At 33.9% G+C, this 24,185-nt stretch overlaps 1 protein-coding gene across 2 annotated transcripts; it reads left to right on the top strand.

The window, feature by feature from the left end:
- Positions 1-6,446: 6,446 nt before the first annotated feature.
- LOC130820319 (probable serine protease EDA2) lies at positions 6,447-22,788 on the top strand. 2 transcript variants are annotated; one of them, XM_057685644.1, is made up of 13 exons: positions 6,457-6,629; positions 9,486-9,550; positions 9,844-9,969; positions 10,261-10,416; positions 13,659-13,841; positions 13,995-14,111; positions 14,249-14,302; positions 14,382-14,453; positions 17,871-18,052; positions 18,205-18,299; positions 19,013-19,087; positions 19,934-20,017; positions 21,559-22,788. In XM_057685644.1, the coding sequence occupies exons 1-13, from the start codon at positions 6,512-6,514 to the stop codon at positions 21,678-21,680; spliced, it is 1,449 nt and encodes a 482-aa protein (XP_057541627.1). In that variant the 5' UTR covers positions 6,457-6,511; the 3' UTR covers positions 21,681-22,788. The 2 variants fall into 2 exon arrangements, with proteins under 2 accessions (XP_057541628.1, XP_057541627.1); XM_057685645.1 differs by lacking the exon at positions 9,486-9,550 and having other exon boundaries at positions 6,447-6,691.
- Positions 22,789-24,185: the final 1,397 nt, after the last annotated feature.

Below are 24,185 nucleotides of genomic sequence, written 5' to 3'. Positions count from 1 at the left end.
CCGGCACGTAAAATGCGGTGTAAGACGGGGGTTAGCTACCTATCCTTTAGAGCTCGAGCATAAATTATATTGGAGGGTTGACGACTCCCACCACAGTTAGAGTTTAGGACTACGGTCCTCACCTAGCCAGACCCTTACATATATCAGATTTCATATTGATGTGCTTATTGATCAGTGATAAACTTGATTAGTGTTAATGCTATGATGCATGGTACGGTTATGAGTATTAATCAAATGAACTTACTTAAGTGTTAAGATTACCGAAATGTATAAATGGCAGTAACGTACTTCTGTCAAGATCGAGAATGGTATCTTAATGACTCAAAAGTATAAAACAAAAAAAGAATATGGTAAAAGTATACGGTGGTGTCAATTAATTATAAGTTCGTACTTAAATTATTATTTTGTAAATGTAGCGTATAATTATCGTATTTTGAGCTGGATATGCAGTTATGCTCGGCGTTAAGCGCTAACCGATTCAATCAGCTATCATCCGTATCATGGATGGCAACATTTTGCAGAATTTAGTTCAGGTTCCGATCCAGGCCGCAGAAATTACTATTTATCGAAAACTTAGCTACTTTTTGTATCTTTATTGATGACTTGATGATGATGTATTTTTTTTCTTTTTGAGCAAACAACATTTCTTGTCAGATGTAATATTTTACTTTTGTTTTAAACAATTTCAGTTTTTATAATTTAAAGTTTTTAACAGTTCGGCATTTTCAGACTTTCGCAATATTTTTGTATTAAAAATTATTATTAAATGTTAATTATGTATCGAGATTGCCGCTCCTGTTACAGCGGAGACCACCCCCTTATTTATTTAAGAATTAGATTATGCCTTACTTGGAGTTAAAATGACTCCTTTATAGGTGAATTTCATATTTTGTTTGAGTTGCTCAGTGGGTTTCGGCATTCTTCTTTCCCAGGGCACTAATTAATAGTCGAAAATGGGAGTTATTCTCATTTGATAAAGTATTAGATTATTATTAACGGCCGTGACTCAACTGTATTATGTCTGGTTGATTTAGTAGTCCCATAAGTGAGATCCGACGGGATAACCGTAAGGGGGGTATGAGCATACTTTTGTCATTGGGCGCCAGATGGCCGATACCGCCCCTTGACCGAGGTGTTACCATGCGGGCCTTGAAAACCCCAATATGGTGGCCTCTACACTGGATTAGTACCCCAGTGTGTTAGTTTTTCCCGAAGATAGGACCCGAGAGGGTGAGCTGGAGGGGGTATGAGCTCATACTTTGCCATGGGCACAGGGAGGCCAATAACGCCCTTGGCCGTGTCACTATGCCATGAAGTGGAGAAAAGATCCACTGATAGAATGTTACTCATTGATAGAAAGTTTATTCATTCATAAAAAGTTTACACATTAATAGAACGTTTACTCATTGATAGAAAATTTGTTCAATGATAGAGTAGTTTATGCTAGTGGGAAGTACACCTAAGTTAAGTTACCTCAAGGGAGTTACCGATCTCAAAGATAGACTATGATCACACTTACTTTAAGATAGACAAGCTTTATAGGGTCATGTGTTAGGTAGTTTGTTAATGACTTGGTTTAGTTGATACTACGCATGTTTTACAAGAGTTTATGTTTTAAGAAGAGAAGTGTGAAAACCTACATTCTACCCAAGAACACATGGTTCGGGTTGGAAAGGACATATAAGAAGTATAGGCGGACATAAACGGTTACTATTTATGCTTGTGTCTGATGAATACATCATATGTTGTAGTATAAAATAATGTTATCTAATAGTTGGTCTTATTATATTTGATGCTAGTTACTGACGTGTACGTGTTTGTGTTTATGTTTGATTGTTTGATGAATTTCTATGATTGTCCTGCTATGACACATTGGCCTTTGGTCTGATGTCGAGCAGCAAGAGGATCAAAGACAGACATAGCAGGTATTGGAGCTTGTTTTGCATTGCATTGCATTGGGGGAGAGTGACGAGGGCGAAGCATAACCTGTGTCATACCGTTATCTTTTGATTTTGTAGTTCTTATTTATCTTTTGTAAACTTTAGTTGTATACGTTTTGTTATGAGGCCTTGTATCCTTCTTTATATATTTGTATTTCCGCTGCGTAGTTTAAACCTAGTATGGTTTTAAAGAGTTAAGTCATTTTAAAATGCAAGCATTGATATTGGAACCATGATCCATACTTGGCATGTTGATTTGAGAAGCCGATGATGAATCATTCCGCCGTGGTGTGAGATTTTAAAAGCAATGATGCCTTAGATTAGTTTAATTTTTTTATTGTGCTAATTGCTCTACCACATGTTCGAGAAACAGTAGAGATGCTATCGAAATTTCCACTCACCTTTTTAAAGTTAATCTTTAACGTTTATCTAAATTCTTTTCCTTTTCTTTTTATGTAACACCTGAATTTCCTCCCGTGCTTCATGATTTTGATTTCGTTTAAGGGGTTGGAAATTCAGGGGTGTTACAGCAACTTGATAATTTTTTGCCGTTTTCAGTGCATAAATATGGATAAAATACATGAGAACATGAACTAGGACTAAGATTTGTACCCAAGGGTGTTGACACGTTCTATACTTATTAAAAGTGTTAGATTTTTTGTTTGGAAAGGTTAATAGGCCAAAACATTAGTTTGATTTTGTCCCATAATTATTTTTGAGAAAATTAAAGGTTTATATATATTTTAAGTGCTTACGATTAATCTAGGAGATGGTTTAAACATGTAGAATGAGTTATCATATATATTTTCAGTTCTAGAGCAAAATTTGTTTTTGGTTAATGGTTCTTATTTTTATTCAGGGATTAGTATTCTTAAAATTTATTGTTAAGTATTATTGGTATCTTTTTTTTATGGTTACTATACGTTGGTGACTCTCTGATGATATGCTATTATACCCTAAATAATGTTGAGCGGTAAGATTTTACAGGTTTTACATGATGGACTATTATCGGAATTGGATTGAATGAGATTTTTTATGGAGTTTATTTATGGTTTGAATAAGTATGAACCATAAAAGCAATGCGAGTATACTTATAGCTTTGAAGCAGCGTGTTGCTTTTGTGTGACAGTGTGAATCATCACAAGGGCACAATAAAAAATGCATAATAAGTTTTTTTAGGTCCCATTTATTTATCATTTAATATAAATTTAAGGCTTAAAAACAAGTAATCAAATGTCTTTAAACTAATATTTGAGGTCCTTTGATTTAGGGAGTAGTGTGCAATCAAACACCTTGCACATGTCTAGAATTACCCTTGATCATCATATAACATAATTTATCATTAGTGCTCTTATAACAAAAGTAAGTCCTCAATTTTTTAAAATTATAAACAATGCACCTAAATCAAATTGAATATTTTATGTTGAATTATATAATGGAGAAGCATTGTACATAAAAAATAACGTAATATGAGGAGAGTAAGTTCGTAACTAACTCAAACAATAAATGTTAGAGATCCAAACCTTAATCAATTCAAATCGCAATCTAACTCAAACCTACACATTTCTAGATGTAGAAGTAGTTTAAGCTATTAAATAAGTGTTGTGTCATTTCACTAGCTTTCAAAATATAGTGATGGCCACGGTCCGATTTAGGTTGGTTTGTTTTTGGTTCAACAAAAATGAAACCTAATTTAGAGGGTTCAAAGAAGCTTTCGTTTCCAATTTCGAATTCAAGTGGTTCCTTGGCGGTTCCAAGTTGTTTAGGGGGCGGTTGAAGACAGGTCAGGGGCGAGTCAGACAGACTGCCCACGAGCTCAACAATTTTCTAATTATTTTTAAAATATATAAATAATAAAACAATTAAAAAATATTGAAATAATATATGGCATACCTTTGTTGAGTATCACCCAAATTTATTGTATGTCAATTGTCAATTAAAGGATTCCTTAAATGAACAAAGCAAATATAAATATAAATTATAAAAACTAATATAAAAACGATAAATTAATCCGAAAGAAAAGGACAGAGCGAGGACTTGAACCTAGTATAAAAAAAATGCTAATTTGCCTACGTATACAAAGGAATCAAAGTCCACGTAGTTTTTTTCATACCTCTTCTCAGTATGATGTCCTCAATGTCTCTCATCCCGTTGAAGTAGATGTATCCATTAGCATCCATGGATCATCATCACCTTGGTCATTGTCGTTTTCATACCTTTGTGTTTGATATCTTCTTGATTTCAATCTTTCTCGCAAACACATATTTTTATAGTATGTTGAGCAAGATGAGTTAATTTTCATCAAGCACAATTTTACCTGTTCTAAAGTATATTCTAACGCAATAGCAGAAGCTGAAATTGCAAGGATATCCATTGCTATTCTAGATAAGAAACTTAATGGATTTTTTCCCATTCTAAAATATTAAAATACCTAGATGTAATTCCAAAATGAAGTCTGAGGTAGTTATAAAATTTTACATGTGAATAAGATGAGAAAAAAAATGTAAAACTAATATTGTGATTACTGATTATTTTAGTTATGACCAGATGAAATCTATTAGGACATCCTGAGACGCTAGCAGCCTAGAGGTATTGTGTTTGGGGGCATATAATTAGAAATCATATAGGTCTCCTAAAAGTTTCCTACAAGTTTCTATATAATTGTCTACATCACTTTGTGGACGATCTACGCATTGATAGTAATAGCCTATCAATTTGGTTAGATATCCCTTTTTAGTGCCGAGCTTAAGATTTCTGCAATTCCTTAAATATAAGAAAAATCCTTAAAATACATCATCTGCTTGGTTGTCCATCATGTTCTTGAATATCAACATCAAGAATTTATTATTATCGTTACTTTTGTGGTTAAGAAGCTAGAAAAAAACAGTAATGCATTCACTATTATTAGATGGATGTTACATTCATATAAATATGAAAAACAAAATTATTTGCGTGTTAATATGCTTCTAATATGCTGTGTATACAATTGCAAATTCCCATTCTAAATCGCTTATACCTTTTAACGTACATTCTTTGTATAACTGTGTTATGACGGAATAATATTTGATAAATATATATTTTTTTACTTTTATCATGTTTTTCTCTTATTCTTTGTATAATTGTGTTAACATGGAAATCATAATTTCTAAAGAAAAAGAAAAAACTAAAGTAGTTGTTCGTCGTTCATAAAAGCGAACCAAGGAATGACTAACAATAATCATCTTTGATTTATTTCTTTTTGAGAAATTATCAATAGTACTCATGAGTTTTGACATTTTATCAATGGTACCCCTAAGTTTTTTTTATTATCAATGGTACCCCTAAGTTTTTTTTATTATCAATGGTACCCCTAAGTTTTTTTTATTATCAATAGTACCCTTGTATTATTGAACGTTATACAACCGTAACCTTTTAACTCTTTTTCGGTCCAAAATCGTTCAAAACCGTTAACTTTCTTTTGTATATTGAATTGAAAAATAAAAGAAAAAGAAAAAAAGTTAACACTTTTGGACGATTTTTAACGAAAAAAGTTTAAAAAGGTTACGGTTGTAAAACGTTTAATAGTACGAGGGTATCATTCATAATTAAAAAAAACTTAGAAGTACCACCGATAAAGTGCCAAAACTCATGGGTACCATTGATAATTTTCCTTTCTTTTTTTCTTTTAAAAATTATGACTTTGTCTTCCTTTTGTTCACTATTACTAAAAATGAACAAAATTGTGATGATTTTTTTTTAGGATCAATCTTATTTTTTAAAGTTTTTTTTTATTAAAAAAGGCTTCTTTATTTCAAATATTCTCGTAAATAAGGTGTTGAATAGGGATGACAATGGGTCGGATTCGGCTCGGATTATACATACTCCGACTTTGCTCCGGATTTTAGTCGAACTTTTTTTTTCAGTCCACCTCCACTCGGAGTCGGATTATGCATACTCCAAGTTTGCCCCGACTCGGACTCTCGGACCTCCAACGGAGTCGGATTATTATCAAACTTTATCGTTGTGATATTGTACTAATGATTTAAAGCATACGAAGTTAACAAAATATATTTTTCAAATACAATTTAACAAACAAATATGTATTTTGAATTCAAGTTTAACATGAGAAATATTCCTAATACTACAATTTAACAAAATTTTCACGCATTTTAATTTGGCGTATTTTATTTCTCTTGATCTGATTTGTCGTATTTTGATTGATTGATCTAAATAAAATAACAAGTAGTTTTTCAAAATCAAAAATTACAATTAATATGAGAGAGAGCATGAATTAGTCACGTCTAGAGTTTTAAAGGAAACAAAATATTGGGTTAAAAGTCAAATTTAAAGTCGGATTTCCTTCAGGGTCGGAGTTGGGTCGGAGTGTCGGACTTTTAATAAGGTCCAACTCCGGTCCGTCTCTAACTCGGATTTGGATCGTGAAGTCGGAGTTGGAGTCGGATAACCTTTTCCTCGAACTCGAATCGGATTATTTTCCTCGGATCGAGTTGGACTAGAGTCTGAATTGCCATCCCTATAATCCGACTGTTGAAGAGTTAAGTGTCGGGAAGTTGGTACTTGCAGTGACTTCAATGGCGTCAGTGTCGGTAACGACAACACTCGTCTTCTTCATCGTCTTATTCATCACCCAAATTTCGAACTCCTCTGCATATCTCAACTCTCGGCTTCTTCATCGTTCTTCACAACCTAGTAATTTCTTAACTAAACAGCCACTTTTTTTCAATCAAACTCTCGATCATTTCTCTCCTTATGTATGTAAATATCTCTCCGTCTCTTTCTTCTTTTCTATATTTGCTTTTCTTAAATTCCCTCTTCAATGGTTTTTTTGTAGATTAATCTTTGCAGGGATCGGATGTGTTCACAGTTTTGTGGGCAATTTTGAATTGTTATACATACCATGCACTAATGTACTATTAGATTAAGAAGTCTAGTTCCTTTTTGATGTTTTTGTATTTGGTATTTATTTTCATTATTGGGGGAAAATTGTCGAAACTTCACTGCTCATCAGGTAGAAATTTTACGTTATTTTGGGGGAAATGTTTCTGATTAAGTAATTTCCATAAAAAAAATGATTAAGCAACCACTCTTCAATTATGTGATTGACCTAGATAATTATGGAGTATAATCTGAATTTGGTTAGAAACCTAGATGAAATTAAACATCTATATGCTTTAATTGCAATCAAAAGAAAATTGTAGAAGTAATAATGGAAACTAGAGGAGAGAAACACCTTGATTTTTTTTTGAGGAATACACGAGCTTAGAGTTAGAGGCCATTGCATTTATTGCGGTCAACTATGTTCATTTGTGCTTGTTTGTTTGTCATGCCTTGAATTGAAGGCGCTCATTTGGACTCTATGGTAGTTTTTGAGCTCTCTTGATTGTAGTATGTCCATTCTAGTTGCTGAAAGAATTTCCTGTTCATAAGAATAAATGGTACTTAAGTTGAGAACTTTTGATCTTACAATCTTTGATTCTTATTTTTGCCAGTCAAAATAATATTTTCAAGATTTTAATTGATCATGAATTGAAACAAATTTGTCAAGGAGGCAAAAGCTAATGCAACACTAATTCAGTTGAATGAGGAAATTTACTACATTAGAATAAATGTCCTACTGGCTGTATGGTAGCCAACATGGTATGGTGGCATTGGTGATCACGTTATTTGGTCATTCTATTAGTGATTGAATGGAGATTTATCTAATCATGGAAACATGTATGTCATGCTAGGACGATAGCTCCATTCTAATTGACGTGCACTCTATAGAGTAAAAACAAGGCCGCATCCTATCGCATCGGCTGCGTTGTAAAGGTTTTAGCTATTCGGTTTCTTAAAACTTTGATTATGAATCATTTTAACAATACAGAAAAGAGCCATAAAGCAGAAACTTTTGTGCTCAATAATTTGAAGCTTGTTTCTGAAGATTCCTTATTGGTTACTATAGAACTGACAGTGACATCAATCATAGTTTGAATGAATTTATTATGTTGCTACTATTTGTTAAGTTAATGTTCTTATAGTTCTATCCCAAATTCCCATTGAAGTGATTAGCCGGTCTTCCTAGTTAATTGTTCTTCTTAAAATTACTCCTGCATAAGCATTGAACAATATGAGCTTGTAATTTTTGAGCTTTTAGTATCCACTTTAGACCAATACTAAGGATTTAAACCAATGTGGGAAATTGTACTAGTAAAAGTCAAGATAACTAGTAATGGTTGATATCATTTATGGCCCCTTTAGTAAGTAATACTGAATTGTGTAAATAAGAATTATTTGTAGTAATGAAAGTTTGATTATAAAAAGGTTTTTTTCTTCACAATTTTCCATTACCACCTAATACCACATGTTCAAATGATAATGCATTGAAATGAATTTTGTGAAGAAAATGAGATTGTTAGAGGAGTATAACCATGACCATTAAACTTGTCAAGAGATATTCATACCAAAATTACACTAACTTTCCATTACCATTCCAACCATTAGTGCCGCCATTAGTTCTCATCCTACCATCTGTTCATTGATTATTTATGTCGAAAAACTTAGAGATGAATGAAAAGAAGAAAATCTTACTACGATTGGTTGCCAATTATGAATATGATTTGAAGTGATCATCTTATTCTTCTGGAAAGCGTAGTACACAATAATGTCAAAACCTTAATCCTAAGAGATTGAGCTGGATTATATGAATCCATAGATTAGTTCTAATGGTCTTCCACATGAATTCCTCTTCTCAATTCATTTTGATTTCCCAACATCTCAACTTGTAAGTAAGTTCAAATTCTTCATATCTTCCTTACAGCCTCCAGGTCATCGTTGGTCTTCCTCGACCCGTCCCTTGAGTTTCGACTTTGTAACTGCCTTACCGATTTACTTATATTCCATCTTTGAAAATGCTTAATCCATTTTAAATGATTCTCTTTTATCTTCTCCTCAATATTTGGGACTTTTAATCCCTTTGTTATATTTTTCTTTCGAATTCTTTCCCTAAAAGTATGTCCGCTCAAACATCGAAGCATTTGTATTTTCGCTACTCTTAACTTTCTACTATAATTCTTTATAAAACTCAAAATTCTGACCCACATAGTAGTGTTGGTCTAATGGTCGTCCGATAAACTTGTTTTTAGTTTTAGGGGTACACCTCGATCACATGATCACATAACATTCCAGTAGTTGTTCTCCATTTTTGTTACCCACATCTAATTCTATGGGTTACATCTAACATCAATGTTTTGGGTGAATCGGAGTGTTCATTCTATGATACATGAGTGTCTAGGATTATAAGTGCACTCAGTTAACATTTGTGTAAGACACCGTCACCCCATCCCTTTGTAGAATCAAGTAGGTTTCACCACATCACATAGCCTTACTTACATTAAAGGGAGTTGATTTATTAACTCATGATCTAAAACAACTGAACACATCTCTACATAGCCTTTAAGGTTATATTTCCAGTTTTTCACCTGGAGCTCTTGAAAGGAAAGAAGAGCTTCTTTTGACTTATTAGCCATCCCTAAGTTTTGGCACTTGAAAATCACAACAATACAGCACCGCTGATGCGTAGTGGAGGGCATTACAAATTTACGATACCTTTTCAAAACTCTTCACTCAAAGTGAGTATCTACTTTGGCCTTTTTGTATACAATAATTTTTTAATTGGTGATTGCTTCAGGATTTATATAATCTCGTCGTTATACAATTTAAAATGCTCTAATTTTAAGATGTGGTGTGAATATCTAACTTTTCAATTATCCTGGGTTGGCTTTGTAGTTTTACTCTATTGTGACTAGTGATCAAAATTACAGATTGTTTTGGTAGTTTCATGTTGAATGTTAAAATTGGTGATCGTGCTTTTTCATTATAACTTTGATATCGGTGCTTAATTTTCTTTGCATTGCTTATGCAGGAGCATCGCATCTTTCAGCAAAGATACTATGAGTTTCTAGACTACTTCCGTTCCCCTGATGGACCCATATTTTTGAAAATTTGTGGCGAATCTTCATGCAATGGAATAGCCAACGACTATTTAAGTGTGAGTTCATACTTTCATCCATTTATCTAAAGTTTTTCTGGTCACGACCTAACATTAAGCATTTTTCTCTTACGTGAGTTGCTTCCTTTTCCTTTTTAAGCTTCACGGATTCTTAGATTTGTTTTTTTCCTAGGCTCTGCAAATTAGTTGACATGATGAGGTTTATGAATCTTTTGAACACCTTTCATAGCATGAACTCATTATGGCACAGTGCCTTTTGAACTTGTTTAGTGTAGTCTGCTCTCCTCATTATATCAATTCTAACTACTTTTTGTTTATGATCAACTTTAGGTTTTAGCAAAAAAGTTTGGAGCTGCCATTGTATCCCCTGAACATCGATATTATGGAAAGAGTTCTCCCTTCAAAACATATACGACTGAAGATCTTAAATATCTTTCTTCTAAGCAGGCACTTTTTGACTTGGCTGCGTTTCGCCAGTTCTATCAGGTGTGATCTTATCTAACCTTTTTAGTTTTTTTATTTGTTCATCAATTCTAGGTGCTGACAGTTACTGGCTTAAGTAATGAAAACAGATCCAATTATAATATCACCTGCTTATTCTGAGGTTAGGTCTTAGGATGTCAAGATGTATGGGACTCCCTGACAAGTCCATCTACAACGACTTCTTAAGATAGAGTTTTATTGAAGTCATATATATACATGCCTTAATTTCTCTAGATGACTTGGTAACATAATTATATTGCAGTGTACTCCTTCGATGACTCCGTGTGTCTCCTCTAATGACTTTTTTTATCTACAGTGCACTAGATAATTTCCCTAGTGATGCTTGGTTTGCTTAATAGATAATTTGAAAAGTTAGGCAATAAAAAGGTATTAATCATTTTGACTCTATTCCTAATAAAAAAAGTGAGTAGAGTGGTAGGCAATGCATGATGGAAAGGGAGAGTTAGGACTTTACACTTAAAATTAGATCTCACTAGGCTTTGAAAGCTTTAAAATGTGCAATAGTTTTTCTGTAAGCTGTTGCCGTGGCTCTGTGCATATACAAATTTAGACTTTACGTGGTAAAAATTTAGACTTTAGTATTTGTTACAATTGTAGATTATTTTGTGATCTATAGTATCTATTAATGAAGCGCAAAATGCAAAATGTTGCCTCGTACCGAAACGGTACAAAAATACAATTTAAAACATTTGTGATAGCATTTTGGTTATGATTATATTATGTTCTACTTTTGTGATGTAAGACTTTTGATTAATGATTAGTGTTAAGTTTATATATCTTATGATTGTGGTCGTATTTTAGCTTATATTGGATCAAATTTCATTTCCCGAGTTCTCGAAACTCTAAATTGACGCTTCTCATTTTTCATATTGTTTCTCTTATCAAATGAAGTTTTGTTCATGTAATATTGATACACTGCTGATGCTCCATTTAATGTTAAAATAACAAGGCTTACGATGCAACTTCCATGAATTAATTAATTAAATTCTTTAGTGGTCGTGGGTAGCTGACTTGCTTCAGTTAAAAAAAAGTGACGACGGGATTAATTACTTGTGTCTTCTGATTGGGAGTACTTCAACATGTATCCTGATCTTCAGATACATAATTTGTTAGCTTGATCTGATGGCATTCTCATATTCCTGTTTATTGGTTAAGAGAGTTTAAAACAATGTTGCACAAAACGAAATTCGATACGATACGAGAAATGGAAACGAAAACGAAAACGGGAAACGATAATTTATAAGTTTTGGAATCGTAGGAAACGAAATGTGATTCTTACAATGCACAAATAAATGCAGAATTATGTAAAAACTTATAAAACAATTGTTTTTGAAGCATCAAATTCAAGTGCATAAATAAGAAGACATAAAAATAAATAAAAAAAGACTATAGAATCAACTCCTCCAATCTTCAACTCTTAAGTCTTCCAAACTTGTAGTAGACATCAAGATATGTGCTCTCGGGGTCGATGTCCCATTTTCTATAAGGACGTCCAAGTATGCTCGCGTGAAAAGTGATAAAAGTCTTATATTTGAATGGATAAAGACTAATTTATCAGCTCGAGTAGCATTCAATCTGTTTCTCTTTACATTATGAATGTAAGAGTATGTGCTCCATACCCTTTCTACCGAGGAGCTACTAATAGGTTGGAATAATACTCTAACTGCGATCTCAATTAGTTTTGGAGTCTGTGCCCCATAAGTCGACCACCATGAGATGGACTTATTCTTGTTGCATCAAGCAGCTCCCGTCTCAAATATCCCTTGTTTGTTCAGGGATATAGCCAAGTCAGCTACTCATTCTCTTCTTATCAATAAAATTGGTTGAAAATATTTTGGCTATCACAAAGCTAAGTTATTTATTGATAAAATTTTTAGATGGAGAAGGAGAAAAAATGGGATAAATTTATGAAAAATGGATTCCATGATTGGGGAGTTAAGAGATGTAATGGTTAGAAATAAACATGTCGGTGACCTTCAAAAAATGGAAGAAATATTTGTAGGTCGATGGGAGAAAATGAACATCCCGATTCATTGTGAAGATAAGAATGAAAGATTAGAGCTTTGTAAACAATTGGCCATAATCCACAACAAACAAGGGATATTTAGGATAATAGCTGCTCGAATGATGCAACAAGAATGAGTCCCATCTCATGGTAGTCAACTTATGGGACACAGACTCCAGAACTTGTTGAGATTGCAATTAGAGTATTATCCCAACCTATTAGTAGCTCCTCGGCAGAAAGGGTATGGAGCACATACTCTTACATTCATAATGTAAAGAGAAATAGGTTGAATGCTACTCAAACTGATAAAATAGTCTTTATCCATTCAAATATAAGATTTTTATCACGTTTCACGCGAGCATACGTGGAAGGTCCTTATAGAAAATGGGACATCGACCCCGAGAACACATATCTTGATTCTACTATAAGGTTGGAAGAGTTGAAGGTTGGAGGAATCGATTGCATTGTCTTTTTTTAGTTACTTTTATGTCTTCTTATTTATGTACTTGAATTTGATGCTTCGAAAAGAAAATTTGGTTTATAAGTTTTTACATAAGACTGCATTTATTTGTGCATTGTAAGAATCACATTTCGTGTCCTACGTTTTCGAAACTTATATATTATAGTTTCCATTTCTCGTATCGTATCGAATTTCGTTTCGTGCAACATTGGGCTGAGCGATGTTACGAATTCTACCAGTTAACTGAAGAAGAGAAAATTGAAGCAGCTGTTGGGCTGGAATGTATTTTCTTCTTCTTCTTTTCCTCTTACTGTCACAGTTAACCATAAACACAACAAGATGTGAATCATAGGATTGTGTAATATCAGTGGCTCAAATGTAAAGAAGCTTTGGGTATGTTACGCGCCAACTGTAGTGTACCTAAAAATTTGAAGTTATATTCTTAGTAATAACCCTGACAGCCACTTTATTATTGTAATTCAAAATGTTGGAAATAGCCAAAATCCATATAATGACATTGATTTTGGCATATTCCATATGCCGAAAAAACCAAGATACATGATCGAATTTAGGAGTAACATATATATTTCCGACAAGGTATAGGAAAATCGACTGTGTTATTCAGGCTTATGCATTTAAAACCAAAAGATCTGCTCTTTTCTAGATTTTATTTTCGAGGATTGACTGTAAGCATATGTTTTAAATGTTTCTGGATTTGCAAGGAATTTTCTTCATTAGTTTTGTTCTCTTGATTTTCAGGACTCCCTAAACAAGAGGTTTAATAGATCAAATATTGAAAATCCGTGGTTTGTGTTCGGCATTTCATATGCTGGAGCTCTTAGTGCTTGGTTCCGCCTAAAATTTCCTCATTTGACATGCGGAAGTCTTGCAAGTTCTGCTGTAGTTCTTGCTGTTTACAACTTCACAGAGTTTGATAGACAGGTAATTATTTGATTAGTGTTTGTTCAATCTCTGTTGAACACTTAATTCATTTATCTTTCAGGAGTTGGGGATAACTATGTAGACCTTGTCTTCCACAAAGCAATTTGTTATTTAAATCTTAAATGTTGATTTCTATATACATCTCTGTTGCAGATAGGTGTCTCGGCTGGGCCTGAGTGTAAAGCTGCTTTGCAAGAAACTACTCAACTTGTAGATGAAAGATTGAAGTCTAATGGAAAGGCAGTAAAGTCAGTATTTGGTGCATCTCAGGTAAATATCTTGTACTTTTCTTCACCGTGTATTGATGAATATTCTATAGGACAACGCCATGTCTTGTGTATATTTGCTTGAGCTTGGATGGACTACATCTGGTTTAACTTTACGATACTTCCGTAATTTTCTCGCAGCTGACAATCGATGGGGACTTCCTGTATTTTCTAGCTGATGCTGCAGTTACTGCTGTAAGAAACTTCTCAACATATCAAGATTGTTTACCTATTTCACCTTTTCAGTAAGATCAATCTGTTTAGACTTGTGCAGTTTCAGTATGGAAATCCAGATGAGTTGTGTTTACCTCTTGTAGAAGCAAAGAAGGCCGATAAAGACTTGCTGGTATGTTTTTATTCCATTCTTTCAGGAGGTGTATTTTGGATTTCTGGTCATCTATACCTTTGCATATTGAAGGTTGTCTTGCTATACAGAAGACTGTATTATTCCTTGAACATTGTTAGAGTCTTGTCTTGTTAAATATATACCCTCTTCAGTTTTCCAAATTGACTTATGGGTCTAAAACATGTGAGCTATTGGCCTTTAACTGGATCAGTAGCATTCCTTGGCATAGCGATGACAGCGAATAAACCGAAAATGCGAATGTAAGTGAATGACAAAGTAGAAATAGGAAGAAAAACAAAAGGAAAGATAATGGAATGGTTCTCAAAGAACCAAAGTCACGTAGAATTAGAAAGGAAAAAGAAAAGAAGAAGCCTTAGTTGGCAGAGACTGACAATGATAACCCATGCTTGTGAAGCATGATCGAATTCAAAGTCAATTTTTTTTATTTTGCTTCTCATATTCACTCATATAAGGGCTAGGCTTTGAATAATTATGGAAGATTTGAAGTTGTAATTGCCTAAATGGTGAACAATTCTGAGGAAAATGAAAGTATAGGTAGAAACTTGGTTTTTTAACTTACTGATTCAAGAAGGAAAAAAAAAATCATAGAATGAAAATGGTGTATAAGTATGTAAGTACAAGTCTAATTTATAAGGAATGAAATGCCGGTACAAGTTGAAGTGGTTAATCGGAGTTTTAGAGAAGTGAGCAATTGAAGGAAAATTATGTTTAACACTAATTTTGTGTTTTTGAATTATTTTTATTTATATTTACTGATTTCATGTGAGTTACTGATTTCAAAATCAGTTTTTATTATATTGATTGTTATTTATTTTTGAATCTATTTATTTATTGTTTATTGAAAAATCTAGAATATTACATATACTTCCCCTTAAAAAAAGCTTGTCATTGAACTTAAATTATAAATTTGAAATCACAATGATGGTTAGTTTAAGATGGTTTGGTAGGCTCACATTCACCCTCATTTTAAGGAGTTTTTCCCTTAAATGTTTAACTTATCAGTTTCGGATATTGAAACACATTTCAACTTCGGTTTCCCAGGTTGCTTCATCCAATAAATGGTTCACCGTAACACCTTGACTAACTTAACCTCTTTGTTTCGAGTACTTCTCATTTTAGTATCGAGGATCTTAATAGGTTTTTCTTCAAAGGTATGAGTTTCATCAACTTGATGGTTTCAATTAGGATGATTCAGGCAGGATCATGGACATATATTCATAGTTTGAGACACATAACACATTGTGGATCTTGGCTAGTTCCATAGGTAAGGCTAATAAATAGGTTGCTTACCCAATTCGTTCTAACACCTCATATTGACCAAGTAAAACAAGGACAAAATTTACCATTGCTACCAAACCTCATTACACGCTTGGTTGGTGACACTTTTTAGCAAAACCTTTTCATCAACAATTCAACATAAAACTTCAATGATCTCCTTTTGTCGACAATCTTACGGTGGCATATGTTCTTGAATCATTTTCAACTTCTTCGTAGTATCCTCGGTCATTCCAGTTCCAAATCCATAGACTCCTTCACATCACTTTACGTATAGTCTGAGTCATGGAGGTGTTACACCACTTTTATAAGTCATCTCTCGTTAGTAACAAATTATATGCTTGTACAAAATTTAGAATAGATTCTCGTTTGCATCTCTCGTTCCATATTCAAAACCTCGATGGTTACTCTCAAAGGCTTTTGTGTCTAGTCAATATAACCATTCAAAACACTAGTAAATACAAATTCTCTAATGGGATACTTTTTATCACACCGTCTAACTCATTCCAAAATTTCTTTTCAGTGCTTCCTCTATTTCCCTCGCTTAAGGCGCAGATGCACTGTTTCAACAACAGGCGCAAATACACTATTACAACAACAATGGCAGAGCTTTAATCTCAAAAGATTGGGGTCGGCTACACGATCCAATATATCAGTTCCAATGGTCGTTCATATGGATTCTTCTCTATTCATTCTGATTTTCTACCTTTGTAAGTCTAGGTCATTCATATCCTTTTCCAATCTAGTCCTTCAATCATCTTTGGTCTTTCTTGTCTTGTTTTTAAGTTTCTCAAGCTCTAGCATTTTATCGTCCTTACCGGTTTGCTAATATCCCGTATTTGTACATGCCCTGACTATTTTAAACGATTCTCTTTCATCTTTACCTTAATCTTTGCTACTCCTAAACCCTTTCTTATATCTTCGTTTCGAATTCTAGCCCATATGGACTATTGATATTCATTATTCATAAAATTTACTCTACACTTATTATTGGCGAACCACTCTGCAATCATAATACCAACTTTATTTCTCATCTTCCGTTCAAAAATTTGGATATTTCTTTCTCATTTTTGAATGCATGACCTTTCCACTAATCCATTTTATGTCTTGCATGCAAAGAATGTCAGTCTTATTGTCAGGATGGTACTGCCCTGTTACTTCAGCACAACTCAAGCACACAGAACAACAGCAGAAATAGTTTCAGAAAAGAGAGAGAGAGACAGAAAGAATAAGAAAGAGTATTAGAGAAGGTGGAATGCTTGTATTAGGTAAAAGAGAGTTCTTCGAATGGCTCAGTAACTCCAAATGTACTACACAAAGATAATACTACAATCATAAACTAATATAATTCCTCCCTCTGATTATATAGGAAGTACATCATTCTAAAAACAGTACAACTCATCATTTTTGTAGCTAACAAAAAGGAAAAAAGGCTAAATGCAATGTAACATAATCCTGTTATTTCTCTTTCTTCTCTTTTCTTGCATATGTGTACTTGATTTGTGGACCTAGGTCTTTCCTCATCCATGACACTTACATTTTTCTACATCTACAAACTTTGATACTTTCTCAAAAAGAGTTCCAAGGTGCTCGTTTTGGCTTAGATCTTCCTTAAATTCCAATAATTTTTTATCATTTCACACACATATGGGAGATGTGGCGCACGGCTTCCAAGCAGAAACCTAGCAACTCTCGCATACTTGATAGTTAACACTACACCCGTGGTCTATGAATGGAAGTGCTAACTCCCTTGTGTATTTGACACTATGTTTGGGCGAAAACAAACTAATTTCCCTTGCATGCGTATTACTGTACTTGGTTGTGGGAAGTACAACGTGTTTGTATAGGTTACGACCCAACATTGATTTAAATTTGGCTCATGATATAAATGTCATGATGTTATATGTTGGTTGTTACCAACCTATTGCAACTCTCTTTTATATGGGTTAGGACCGACAATGTGTGCAACTGAAAGCTATCAAGTACTAATCCAAAAAAACACAATTTTCTGGCCATGTGAACTGGAGTATGAGCATTTCTGGGTAAAAGTCTTGATTGAAATTTTTCGTCAACCTCATCCTTGATGAATTCTTCCACACTGATCTTGAGTCCTATATGCAGGAAGCTTATGCCTCTTTCGTGAACGATACTTTTGCTGATTATGTCGATTCATATAATCAAGAGAACTTGAAGATCACCACCTCTGCTGATAGATTGTGGTGGTTCCAAGTTTGCACTGAAGTGGCATATTTTCAGGTGGCACCTGCAAATGATAGCATTCGATCATCTAAAGTTAACACCAGGTATGTTTTGTTTGCTTCTTGCAATTGCGTACCCCAAGATTACTTTCCATAATTTTACATCTTTCCTTCTTCTTCAGTTAATTGATCTTGTTATTGAGGCGTAACTAAAAATTTTAATGCTCTCGCCTATTCGACATTTGTTGTATGCACAGATACCATTTGGACCTCTGTAAGAATGTATTTGGAGATGGTATATACCCAGAAGTTGATGTGACTAATTTGTACTATGGAGGCACAAAGATAGCCGGTGTGTTGACTATCCCTTCTCAATGATTTATCTATTTGATGACGCATTTATGTGTCTGATGTTCCACAGAAAGATTGTTTTCTTTTCGCTTGTTACAATTTCAATTTTTGATGCACATCTTCTCTTTATGTACAAAATGTTCCAATTTTTCTAGTAGCTCCTACCCTTGGTAGGGTTAGAAATACCCTTTATGCCTATGATAACAAAGACGAAGGTTGAACCTTGATTGCAAGGCCCATCTGTTGTCTCACATTAATAAGAAGCCCCCATGGGTTAATATATTATACGCCAATATACTTGAATCCAAATATTTCAAAATTCACAAAAAAACCGTGGATTTTTAGATTCATCATCAATGGACTGTATTGAAAGATATTATTTAACAAAATATATACTTTCTGGGATCCGAACTGTAATAATTCTGGAATAACCATCATTGTGTTTATGCATCGTGACCATTGTCTCTCAAAATTGATAAGCTGATGCATATCGAACCTAAGTAAAAAAGCTGTTAAATATTCTTGTCATACTCATCTTCATTGGCAAGTTGGTACTTGAATGGCATGCTTGAAATCTAGCACAATCCTATGGAAAACTTCAGCTCTACCCTAAATATTGGCGACATGGTTTGTAGTAACACGATAAAAGAAAATAAAGAATACAGAAAGAATATTCACCAGCTCTATCATTTATTATTATTTTCCTCTTCACAGGTAGCAAGATAGTTTTTACAAATGGCTCTCAAGACCCTTGGCGACATGCAACCAAACAGACTTCATCTCCTGGCAGTGAGTTGCTTTCTTTTATAGCTATGTGAACATATGTATATTTGTATATACTCCTCCGTCCCACCAAGAAAACTACATTTAACCTTTAAATTTGCGCTTAATTCTTGTGTGAAACGGTCTCACCATGAGACATTCTCATACATGAGCTAAATAGCCCAACTAATACAATTATTAGCATATGGGCTCCTTGTTTTGACGCCATCTATATGGTCTCTTTGAGGAGTAGCTCTTAAATGTGAGAATTTTTTGGATCAAATATAGCATTCTCAATGGGACAGAGGAGTATGTATATATATGACAATGATATAGGCTAGCATTAACTTTGTGTCAAGATTGTATTTCATCTTTTTTTTATTTCAAAATCAATGTACCAGACATTAAGTTTGAGTGGTTAGAGTGGATTTTGACTGATATTTTGTAGTTATGCTACTGCTTTGATTAATGATTTGTGTTCTCTATCACATATTGCTAATTCATTGTTTTTCCAAATTACACATCTGTGGTAAATCAGATGTTTTCTTCTTTAGCTATCACGTTCATCAATTAAACTTACGTGCATTAAAAAAACACTCCTTTTTTCAAAATGGAAAAGGTTTCCGCTTTCTCTTTTTCATGATTTTATCCTGCAGATTAGCATTTGTACATCAGTACATATGAACTTCATGAAACTGATATCAATAGATTGTGCTTAAATTATCTTGCCAACATTGAGATTTTAGTGTAGTCCAGAAAGAGACTAGGCTCTCACCTCTCCCTTGTATGGCTCCTAAAGAGCAAAAGGTGATATTGATTGCTTTCTTTCGCTTTTTTTATGCTAACATATGTATTCCTTTTCAAATGTTTCAGTTCCTTCTTACCTTGTGACTTGTCACAATTGCGGCCATGGGACTGACTTACGGGGCTGCCCTCAATCACCATTGAGTATTGAAGGTATGTGAATGTTGCACAAAGATTTTATCTTCAAGTATCTAAAGGAGTTTTGAGTTGGAGATTCCAACAATATGCCTGTCGTGATGCATTATCTTTTGTTGTTCTTTGATCTTCGTTTTTATTTTTGGGTTTGGGTTGGGGGGTGTTTTGGGGGATGGAATGCGCTATATTTGCGGGAATTATGGAACGAGTAAAACTAGTAACCTATCTGAAGCCTGATTATAGTAGCACCGGATTCTAGAGTTTTAAAAGAGGGTAAATGAACATGTTTAAAATCTAGTCGAATCCTTGCTACTTCAAACCCCAACTGGAAAAATTATCCTTTCAAAGTAACATTACATAGGAGCATATATTACTAGTACGATTAATTTTGCAGCTATGACTTTACATATTTCACTTGGGCGAAGTTCATGCAAAAATTGATCCTTCCATCCTTTCATTTTTTTTCAAAATTTGGTCTCTAAGCTCATCAAAAGCAACATTTCAGTAAACCCTGATGCATGTCATGGTGTTGTACCTCTTTGATGCCCAATTCCCTCCAAATACTATCTTTCTCATCGACCTTTGCTAAAGAGACGTACCATTTGTTAAGATTCACTTTCTGCCCATATAAAGACATCTGAATATTCATAATGATGATAGTTGCTTCTATCTCATTAGCTCTTTCAAAAGTGATATTGCCATTCGCAAAAACTAGATAGGTAATGACCGGTGCTCTCTTTGTCACAGTTATTCCTTGCGAATTTCCCATTTCATCTGCTTTGCAAATTATGGCTTCAACCCCCTCTATGATAAATCAGAATAAACATGAAGAAAGTTGATCTCCTTTTCTAAGGCCCTTTTGGGGATGGGTGGTCTGTTACTTGCTTGTTCACCAAAATCAAATACGCTATTGTGATTACCTGTTTTATCACAGTCAACAACTGAATGAGCTAAAACCCGATCTTAATCAATACATTCACGAGGTAATCCCACTCTATTCATCATATACCTTGTTCATGTCTAATTTCATGGCCATTGTCCCCCTCTTTGCTTGATTTTGGTTTATGTAATGGAACGCATCCATGCTAAAAGAATAGGATATTGTCTCTAATCAATCTTCCCAACGCAAAAGCTCTTTTGAGTCTCATCAATCATCACTCTAAGTATAGATTTGTAATCTTTTTTCCCATACATTCAATATCAACTTATAGGAGAATGCATAAATTTATTGCTCGAAGCTCTCTCATTTCACCTTGGTTCAAAACTTTTGGAATGAAGACATGGGTGTATTTTATGTCCTCTGGCATAGCTCCTTTTCAAGAAGTTCAGTACTACCGAGCAAATATTATCGACTTAGTTTCAGTATTCAAATAAAACATGGCAAGCCCTTCCAACCTCCGCAACTTACAGGAATCCAATAATTTAGAGCCTTGAATAAAATTGAACATTCGGATTTTGCCTTTTATCTCTATGAAAAAGAATAAAAATAACATTTTTATCAGCAATGGCTTATTTTAGCTGTAATTCTTACTGAACAAACTTTCTCAATATTACTCTAGGTGACGCCAAAAGATGCAGCAGCCCTGATGCAGTCACGAAAGTGAGACAACAGGTTACGGAGCACATAGATCTTTGGCTTTCTGAGTGCCAAAATGCTGGTAAGGGTTGGAGTTCTCTGTAATGTTTGTATGTCGCAAAACTTAATAGAAGTAGTAGGCAATGTTTTGACCTTGAGTGAATCTCATGTAGCTCACTAAATAATGAACTCACGGTTTGTGATATCAAGGGGACTGATTAAATTGTTCGGTCTGTAAAGTAGCGCCGGTTCATATGCAATGACATGAATAATGTAACTGAATGTTATGTACATGTACTGTTGGATATTTTTAGTATTCGGAGTTTTATTCTCCATAGAATTGTAAGTACAAGTGAATATAACAAGGCTTGAGACACAACATGATGAGTTATTGTTCTGATCTCACAACTCATTTATTCAATTATAAGTGGGAAAACTTTCTTTCTAGAAGAAAACGGGAAGTCATTTTAGTCCTTGCTTGAGGAATTACATGAAAAGCTTATCAATAAGGAATTGTCCTTGCTTCAAAATCAATCCTCACCATCTCTTCCTGCTACTGCATTTTCTGTCTCAACCTGTAGCCAAAACCGAAACATCACTCGCTCTCCCTCCTCAGGGATCCTTCCCACTCCTACCCATACTACAAAACAACCGCGCCCTTTCCTAGGTAAGTGTCAATGGTGCCGTGCTCAGGACCATGTAGTCAGTAAGTGTTCCTTATTCAAGCAACAGTTTCCCAATGCTAATCCTCCTTCATATTTTTCAAATACTCGTCCACACAGTACACCACAAGCACACACTGCCAATCTTACACAATCTGTCTCCTCATCATCTACTCCTTGGTTGCTCGACAGTGGTGCTTTGCACCACGTCACCACTGACCTGAACAACCTCTCTTTGCATGCTCCATACGATGGCACTGAAGAGCTAATCGTCGGTGATGGTAAGGGCCTCAAAATTACTCACTTTGGTTCAATTTCTTTCTCAAATTCTATTGTTTTACATAATGTTCTTGTCGTTATCACAATGTCTAAAATTGTATCACGTAAGGATGATCTTAGGGATGGTAACAGGTTGGATTTGGATCGAATCTAAGTAGACTCAGATTCAAATCCGTTTTTAAAAATAGGATATTCGGATCCACGGCTGTAATTTTTCAGGATTCAGATCCGAATCCACGAATTCAATATCGGATCTAAACATCCAGTTTAAAACGGGTCTAAGCTAATTTTAGTATATTCGATTGATTTTGCTTTTTATTGTGATATCGATTGAGTTTTGAACTTCATTTAATGATAATAATACATAAGATTATCTATAAAATCTAAAATACATCCAATAATATAATACGAACTATAAATATCCTTAAATTTCTTTCTTAAAATAAAAGTTTCTTTTTAACATAATGTAACATTTAAAATAATATTAACAAAGTAAATTAGTAGACTATTAATATTTTTGAAATAATATATGTTTTATATAAAATATTTTTATATTATAAAATAAACGAGTCTCTTGGATCCAATGATCCGTCTGGGTATTTTTTGAGACGCGGATTCAGATCCGTCAATTTTATACGGATCTATTTGAGGATAATCTGATTTTGTGAGGGAGCCATGATCAGAGTTACTTGAGGTAGTTGTGTAATTAATGTGTTTAGCTAGGAGCTATTTATTGATGTTTCATTTGAGGATAGTCAGATTTTTAGTATACATGCTGATTATGGTTTTTTGATTTTTGGCGCCATTTATGAATTTGTGAATTTCTGATTTGGGGCATTTTGAATTTTTGAGTTTGTGTACATGCTGATTTTTGGATTATCTGATTTTTACTTCTGATATATATACACAATTTTTAGATATTTTGAATTTTCATTTTCCCTATGTTTTGAATGCGTATATTTTTTGGATATTCGAAATTGATTGTGTTTCTGTTTTTTTTGGCTTTTAATTGGATTTTGTAATGAAGTTGGATTTTTTGATAAAATTCTATAAATTGAAATATTAGTTTGTAATTCTGTGGCAATTTATGAAAAATATTGATGCATTATTTTTTGGTAATGTGTACAAATCTAAAGTCAATAAACGGAAAATAATCTGCGATTACATGATCAGTAATGAATGCAACTACTCCAAAGTAGTTTAAAAATTGAAAAGGCTATTTAAAATTAAGTAGTCAATTTATGTAGTTTTCTGTATTTTGTAGGATTAAAAATGTTGTATTTCTAGGACTAATTTTTATAGTAATTTATAAACTTGTAACATGAATTGTAACTTTGTTCATCAATTGGATATTGAAGAATTTTGAAGGGAATGAAAAATCAGAAATCTTGGGAAGGGGAATTTAATTGTTGAGTGGGAAAGTTGAAATTTTGGAGGGAGTAATTGCTTTACTAATCAATTCATAAAGAACTCGTAATAAATACTCTCCTACCAGTTTTATTTCGACTCACTTAAAAATTAATGAAAATTAAATATGACACATAAGAAGAATAGGAAGGAGTATTTCATACTAATAAACTAGGTTGGGCTGTTTATGGGCGGGCTACCCGTCAAGCTCGACCCATCCGGCTCGAAAAACAAGCGAGTTTGGACAACGTTTTTCAAAAAA

The sequence above is a fragment of the Amaranthus tricolor genome, chromosome 8, assembly GCF_026212465.1.
Source record: "Amaranthus tricolor cultivar Red isolate AtriRed21 chromosome 8, ASM2621246v1, whole genome shotgun sequence".
Lineage (NCBI taxonomy): Eukaryota > Viridiplantae > Streptophyta > Magnoliopsida > Caryophyllales > Amaranthaceae > Amaranthus > Amaranthus tricolor.
Note: the sequence above shows the minus strand (reverse complement) of the source record. Positions and strands in the feature narration are given on the sequence as shown.